This window comes from Orbicella franksi, chromosome 1 (genome assembly GCF_964199315.1).
Source record: "Orbicella franksi chromosome 1, jaOrbFran1.1, whole genome shotgun sequence".
NCBI lineage: Eukaryota > Metazoa > Cnidaria > Anthozoa > Scleractinia > Merulinidae > Orbicella > Orbicella franksi.
The window spans coordinates 26574252-26582439 of NC_138145.1; the positions used below are offsets into that span (position 1 = coordinate 26574252).

Sequence of the window (8188 nt, forward strand, 5' to 3'; positions counted from 1 at the left end):
TTCTTCGAATTTGGGAGAGCAAAGTCTGTCAATCACCTCGTGTATTGTGCTTGTCGATCCAAGTTTAAAATATACGGCAATCAACCTCCCCCAACTTTCTCTGTGTACGTTGTGGCTTCCATCAAATGCTAAAAAACGATAAAAGGCATTCTTCAAATTCCTCGTGCAGAAGAGACACGAATCATGTTACTAGCACAATAGATTACAACACGAGAAAGGTGTTCCATAAACGCGCGCAACGCGAATTATAAAACTGACTATGTAATTGATTATTCTACACCTTTTATTAAAAAAAAAGTGCGAGGTGATCGGAGTGTTGTTGTAGAATTTAGCCATGTATACGATATCTTTGTATTGCTCTTGGTATTCGTTAGATCTGAAGTATTGTCTTAGGTATAATGGACTCTCATCAGCCGCAAAAACACTTGACTGTATCTATTTTACATTTGTGATCATTTTACCCACAAATTAGGTAAATGTTGCTGCCGTGTGGCGCGGCGGCGCACGTAATCAGATTATGGTTAAAGTCACGCAAAGCCAAGATAGTCACGCACAGTTATTTGACGTTTCTCTCAAACATTGCTTCTGAGGGATTAGCCCGGAGTCGTATCATTTTCGTGTTTTTTTTGTTTTTTATTCATGAAACCACTGCTAGAGATAAACGCAGCAGACATTTCCAGCATTTTAAAAACACTTATTAAATTGACGAAATGGTAAAGTAAAGGGCTGCGGTTTAGACAAAACAAGAATACAAATTCTTTTCTGTAATAGAATAGTTTTATTTCCATAGATTTTATCAATGAAAAAGGTTTAGAACGGTTCGCCAAACAAAAACTTGTTACACATAAAAGATCCTAGACGAGTCCGCGTTCTGAACTTTTTAATGGAGCGATCTGAGTTTTAGCTGGTAACGAGTTACTTGAGCAGTCAACACGATTCAGTATAGATATGAAAGCGGTGAAGTTGAGAGTTGATAGAATCGCTTTAAAACGACCTAAACCCCCTAAAGAAACATAACTTATATGTAAAACAAGCCAAGGAAGGCGTTTTTCTGTATTGTCCCCGTATTTCTAGCTGCTAAATACGTTGGGCAAAACTTTCGAGGATTTAGATTGCAAAGTTGTCTTTGCTTCTACCTGGGTGGCTGGCCTCCCAGAAAGATCTGAATTAATGCTCTTGCGCTGGTTCTCGTTTCTATTTTTAAAAGTTTGGAGAAGTTTCATGAGCGAAAAGAGAAACTTTTTTGGAGTTAAGTCTAGCCAACAAAATATACAAAAAAAGGAAAGAGTGGAAACAAATGAGTTTTTAAAATTCACGGAGCCGAGAAGTCAATTGGGCGTTGGTCATATTGCCCAGTCTCTATTGGCAATCACAATTACCACCCTATTCGGTTGCCATAGTAACTGCAATTAATGGCAGACTGAGCTGATGGTTGAACCTCAGTTCCTTTGATTTGGTAACCGTGCGCTATGTATTTTAACCGCTACACTAGCTAGCTATTAAGACTTCTATTCTTCTAAGCACAGCAGTTCGTCACTAAGCTGATGGTTTCCTACAGCATAGGAGATCCCTGGAAAGCAAAATGAAAAATAAAAGTTTTGGTTAAGAAATGAAGTACCAGGACCACTGAATTGGTCAAGCAGAAGCAAGATTACGTCACTCGGTGAGCGGGAATACCTCGTCCCTGGATCCCAGGACTTATGCGCGTGTTTTCTCTCACTCGCTTTATTTCGCTTATTTCGGCTCATCGATTTTTAACAGTAAGAAAAGGATTACTTGTATGATTAGCACAGCCAGAGATAAGCGGCATGTATGTCTGACCAAAAATGGACCAGTCAAAGGTGCTTCAAGGACTAAATTGATCTGCTGGCAGGTTAAATAGTTTCATTCAAATTTTTCCTCTCTTTGTTCCGATGAAAATGAAACTAATGAAACCGAGAGAAGACGAGGGAGGCAACAGGTACCCCATAGATGAGCCTCATCCGTAAAAAATTATATCAAATTTCAGGGCTCGAAATTAACTTTTTCGTTTGGGAGCCAGCTGGCGACTAACGGAAAAATTTTGGTCGCCAGATCGTAAATTTTGGTCACCAACTTATTTTATATATAACTTACACAAGAACTCGATTTTATACGTTACTTTGCATGCAAGAAAAGTTACAATTGAAGAGCGAAAACAATTAGAAACAACACGAGTAACACTTAGTTATAAAGCTACCGTTGTTCTCAGGTGATATGTCTATGCTCCGAAGGTGATGGTTGTCTCCACAGTCATTTTAAATGAAGCGAAGCATAAAACGTTTTAAGTGCGTGGCTCTTATTGTGAGACAAACACGGGCCCTTGTGTATTTTCCTTTTGCTACTTCTTCGAAATGCCGTTCTTTATTTTGTACTTGCTTTTCTCGACGCATTTTGCTCACGCAATTCTTCAACTGATTGGTATCTGCCGCCATTTTCGCGGCAAATGAAAAGCACATGGCGTTGAAGTGCGCCTGCCATCCCAGTTTCGGAAGAAGCCGTTGAAACAATATGGCGCGACGTGAACGCAGTATCGACGTGTCGAAATACATTCAATTTTTTCGATTATCGTGTAATATTCAGACATTATTTAACTGGGGACGGAAAGGCGAGTTGTATACTAGCTACCATATCCGATTGATTTCCTCATATAAAGATTTAAAAACAAAAGTTGTGTCGCGGTTTTCTTTAGTTATCGGACAAAACGCGAGTCGCCAGCTGGCGACCAGTTCTGAAAATTTAGTCGCCAGTGCTCAATTTTTGGTCGCATTGGCGACCAGTGAGTCGCAATTTCGAGCCCTGAATTTAGTCTTAGTTCTGCTGTTTTAAGGTCGCTAGCTGATTGGCAAGTTCTAGAAAGACGTTATGTATCGATATGTAAATTATTTCATTGTTAGCAGGTCTCTAAAAGTGATCATATATAGATTTTAAATATTTATCATGGAGTACAGAGATCTGTTCCCTTGACTGCACGAAATGACCCACGTGATGCAAAAGAAGGCAGTTAAAAAGGAGAAACTAAATTTGTCAAGGTCGCAATTGTCTCATGCAAATAGCTAAGTTGAAGCAAGTACAGATGTATTCAAGCCGAATCCAAGTTGCACAATGTTGTAATCTCATGTCGCTTACCAAAGGTTCATCATCGTATCTCGTGTTATGATGCACAGCATACCCATGGACGCTACCGCTGTTCTGTCTGGCAAACCCATCCTGCTGGTCATACTGTTGATCATACTGTTGGTCATACTGTGGCTCATCTTGTCGGTAATACTGTTGGGCATCTTGTTTGTTTATATCATAAGCCGCTGGATCATCAACCATTGTTATCTTGGGTTCAGATGGTAGAACATTTAGTGGAATTCCATGAGGCGGTCTCTGCTTCATTTGACGCCTGGCAGACTGGAAAAAGAAAATCTGTTGAAATATCTCCTTGGAGAGGAGATTTAGATTTACTTTATGGTTAGCCTCGCGAGCAGGTAAGATGAATCAAATCCCGCGCTGTGATTGGCTATCCCAGCTTTCTTACCTGCTAAGTAGCTGTCGAGCTGTGAACTCGACCAGAACGAAGTACGTTTATTCTTGTTTCCGGCATGCCATTCTTGGTTCTTATAAAGAGCTTCATTGACAAGCATTTGACGATTAAAAGCTCAGTAACGATATAAACGAACCTCATTTCGACCTCTTTGAGGGTCATTTTTATGTTAAAAAGAAAGCTATTGAAATAAGCTAAAATAAGCAAATTTAAAACATGTCGATGTTTCCTTTAAGCCTTAAAATTATATACGACTTGTGTACTTTCTGAAATAAAGGAGCTAGGTCACGGTTTGCGCATTTTGAAAAGTTCAGCCTAAATTTTTCAAATTCGTCGTTTGTAATCCGTGTTAATCTTCTCCACCCTTAACCATCCTTGTTTATTTATGGTTTATTATCATCACGTTTAGTGTTTTTCTATCTTAGTAAATTATTACCTTCAGGTTTCCTAACCGTTAAAGGTAATTTTGATTGTGGCCAAAATAACTCAAAATACCATGACTGAGGTGAGGATGGTTTTGCGCAAGCTTTTGAAAGATACTGAATAATTAAGAGGCTCTTACCAAGCATAGGAAGACAACAGCGATTGTAAATGCTATCGCCAGACCAACAACGATTCCTATTCCGACTCTTGTTGCTTCTGAGAGACCCTCTGGAATATCTGGCTTGTCTGTTCCCATTAGTTCCACCTTGTTAACCTGTCGTGACAGTAGTTTTTCATTCAGTATGTGTAAATTGCGGTAGTAGAGTAATGACCACAAATCCAAGGGAGCGGGGGGGGGGGGGGGAACTCTCATATGACTCTCATATGAAAAGGTCGGGGACCCTTGTCGGAAAATTTGAATTAAACCGCTAAAGGAGACCAATCTGAGCGTGGCATATACCACTTAAAACGGGAGCGGCTCGATTACTAGCCGCTGTTCAGGAAAGAAGCCTGCGCTAGTAGACCGGACTCGAGAGAGCGGCGGTAATCGAGCCTAAAAATGGAAATGATAGAGTTTTTTTAATTGTTATCACTTCGAGTGCACCCTTAAAAATGTTTTGGCAGATAAAAATAGTGGCGTTTTGTCCTAAACACCCTAAGTGAGACCAAAATCCTTAATTTAGACCCCTAAGCGAGACGACGAGAATCCCCGACCTTTTCATATTGGGGTACCCCAAAACCAAAGATTAGAAATAAGGAAACATCACTTGCACTTCGGTCATGTTAAGCTGAGGATAGGTAAATATGACCGGCACACATACTAGATTGATACTGAGATTTGCCAGACTTGTTAGAAAAGTGTAGATTTATATTTTCAAATAGACTTTTTGTGATCTGGGCGTGGTTGCTTTCACAAAGTTCATAGCAAATCTTTCCCTGACATTCTTCTCATGCTATGTTCCTTTATTCCCTTCGCTACTCTGTGGAGCATAAGGCATTTACAATGTTCATTATTCTAAGCAGTGTACAGTACAACTCCACCTTTCCTAGAAAGATAGGATCCAAAAGAACCATCTTCTTGTTTCTCCAGTAGTCGTGGAGAATCTTGTAAGCACGAATCGTGATATTCCTATCCACATCTGAAGCACTGAGATCCATTTGACTTTTTGAGACGAAGAATTCGACCACTGCATCGTCACCACTGCCTTCACCTGCACAGTTGTTTTTATCGTTCATCAAGCGAACTCTGGTCTCATTGACTACTTTATAGGAATTGTCAGACTTCATTTCGATAAGCTCCCTGGACACTTCTTCACGAAATAAAGGAATAAAGAAGCAGAATCGTCTCCATGACATGTCCCACGATACCTGGATGTAAACACTTGGTTCTTCTGGCAAGAAACCCTCTGTTAAAAAAATAGAAAAGGTATTCTGATCACTATACTCATCCATAACCAACCAGCAATAAAAATCATCCCAGTGTTTTCAACAGTATCAGTGACAGCCTCAAAAAAAGATCATCATCATCATCATCATCATCATCATCATCATCATTATCAAAAATGCAAACATCTTTGAAACAACAACAGCAACACCAAAACAAAACAAAACACAAAAGAAATTAATAACAACAGAAGCATCTTCACATCATTGACAACACAAATATTTCCAACTCAGATTAACAGCAACACCAATATCGTCAGTAACAACAGTATCGTGATCAACAACAAAAGCAACCTTCAAGGAAAAGTACTAAATTACTGTGATAGATTATAATCAGAGCAACTCATTACTGACTCATTTGGCCTTAGACTGTGTTCATGCTGGATCACGTACAGACATATTTCTGGCAGGAGACTGGGATCTACATACCTAAAGAGCTGATTAATATCACGAATACGACAGCGGTTCTCATGTTAAACCTGTTGATTAAGACGTATATATGTGAAAGTTAATTCGATTTAATTAATCAGTCAGTCGAGCGATCATTCAGTCAGATCAGCCGGACAGTCTATCAGTTGGTCGTTTAGCCGGACATTTCAGTCAGCTAGTCATTCGGTCAGTTAGTCAGTCAGTCACCTCAGTCTGTCAGAAAGTCAGTCGGCCAGTCAGTCAGTCAGCTGGTCAGCCAGTCAGCCAGTCAGCCAGTCAGTCAGTCAGTCAGTCAGTCAGTCAGTCAGTCAGTCAGTCAGTCGGTCAGACAGTCAGACATTTAGTCGGTCAGTCAGTCAGCACTGTCACTCAGTTAGTCAATCAGTCAGTCAGTAATTCGAACTATCTGTCTGTCTGTCCATCAGTCCTTCTCAGGTTTGTCAGCTGGTATTCTGCTAATCGGACAGTCAGTCGGCTCAGCCAGACAGTCAGTCAGTCAGTCGGTCATTTAGCCGGACATTTCAGTCAGTTAGTCAGTCAGTCACCTCAGTCTGTCAGAAAGGCAGTCGGTCAGTCAGTCAGTCAGGCAGTCAGACAGACATTCAGTCGGTCAGTCAGTCAGCGTAGTCACTCAGTTAGTCAATCAGTCAGTCTGTCAGTAGCCATTCAGTCAGTCAGTCAGTCAGTCGGTCAGTCAGTCAGCCAGCCAGCCAGCCAGTCAGCCCGCCCGTCCGCTGGTCAGTCAGTCAGTCAGTCAGTCAGTCAGTCAGTCAGTCATCAGTCAGTCAGTAATTCTAACCATCTGTCTGTCTGTCCGTCAGTCCGTCTCAGGTTTATCAGCTAGTAGTCAGCTAGTCGGACAGTCAGTCCGTCAGTAGGAATGAGCAAAACAACTCATAAGATGCGTGACACTGCCGATAAATAGATATAAGGCTCAAAAGGCTCTTAAACGTGTCAAATATTCACTGGTAATCTAAACGTTTCAGGCTTAGCCATTCTTCAGCAGGTGGAATGATTGAGTCACGCCATACAAAAAGCTGTACGCGTACGCACGCACGGAGAGCGCGGGCATGAAGTACAAAGTAAACAAAGGCGTGCTGCAAAATATGAAAACCATTGTTTTAGCGTGCGTATGTGTAATACGCGCTAGACCCACAGTCACAAGAAATTAAACTTAATGTTCAGTCCGCTCGGTCGAAGCGTGCCCAGCTTGAAGATTATTTCATTTCATGCTGCTTGTGGCTGATGTTGCTGCCAGAGCCCTGTTTCAAGCCACAGACCATGATGTCATCCAGAGAGTGGGAGGCGGCCGAGCTACGGGAAACCCACGCGATCGATTTCGAATGCTGCGGAGGTCCTCGCTGAAACGTTCCCGTAGTCGCCTTCCAGTCTCTCCGATGTATAGGCAATTGCAGCAACGACAAGAAATGCAATACACAACATTCTCAGACTGACAGGTGAAGTGGTCACGGATGTTGTGTGCGCTCTTCGGGCCTTGTAGAAAAGTTTGAGAAGTTATGTGCTCACACGTCTGGCATCGAGGCCGTCGGCAGGGCAATGAACCGGCATCAGTGGAAGACGGCGAGGCATCAGCGGAGTGTACGAGGATATCGCCGAGTTTTCGCTCACACCGATATGATACCAGCGGAGGTTCGGGGAAAATCCGGCGTGCCTCAGGATCAGAGGACAAGATGTTGAAATTGTCAAGCATGATCCGTCAGGTGCTGGCGTTGACTGGATTATAAGTTAAAACCAACGGGACTTTGTTACTTTTGCTTTCATTGTGGCTTGTTGGTGTTGATGTGAGAGACGTGGAGCGTGCGGTTGAGCCTTTCTGACATCGTTGTTAACAGGTTTATCAGGGTAACCACGCGCCCGGAAGTATTCCTTCATCAGCATCATCAGAGCAGATCCTGCGTAGTCGAAGACGAGTAATGGAGATAGTTACGCGTGTCAGTTTCCTTGTAGTACACCGATGTCTGTAACTTGTCGCCATGGCCACGTCACCAATCTGGCGATAGTATTCCCCATTAAACGAAAAGGCGTTTAAAGTGAGGACAAGCTCAGCCAGTCGTGCAAGGGTGTGGGTAGGTGGCTCTTTGTTGGCTCGCTGGTCGAAGAAATGGGAGAGAGCTTGTAATCCACCATTGTTGGGAATCACAGTGTATAGTGATTTTATGGAAGCGGGGGTTCTCATCGGAGCCGTCGAATGTAAAGGTGTCAAAGATTCTGAGAGCATCGTTGGTATCCTTTACGTAGGTGGGAAGGCATCTAACTAACGGAGCCATTACTACATCGAGGTATGCTGCGATCTTCTCTGTAGGACAGCAACATGCAGACACA

At 42.2% G+C, this 8188-nt stretch overlaps 1 protein-coding gene and 1 pseudogene across 2 annotated transcripts in view; both read right to left on the reverse strand.

The window, feature by feature from the left end:
- Positions 1 to 315: 315 nt before the first annotated feature.
- Positions 316 to 8188, reverse strand: part of LOC145499830 (uncharacterized) — a 12833-nt gene continuing 4960 nt past the window's right edge. The window contains exons 2-6 of one of the 2 annotated variants that reach the window (XM_081479353.1): positions 5846 to 5895; positions 5015 to 5379; positions 4113 to 4247; positions 3148 to 3417; positions 316 to 1570 (exon numbers count right to left, since the gene is read on the reverse strand). In XM_081479353.1, the coding sequence (XP_081335479.1) occupies positions 1553 to 1570; positions 3148 to 3417; positions 4113 to 4247; positions 5015 to 5379; positions 5846 to 5888 (831 nt within the window). In that variant the 5' untranslated portion in view covers positions 5889 to 5895 and the 3' untranslated portion in view covers positions 316 to 1552. Of the gene's footprint in view, positions 1571 to 1596; positions 3418 to 4112; positions 4248 to 5014; positions 5380 to 5845; positions 5896 to 8188 lie in introns of those variants that run through there. The other variant, XM_081479362.1, reaches the window with a different exon arrangement.
- On the reverse strand, positions 5411 to 7842 carry LOC145490620 (uncharacterized; annotated as a pseudogene).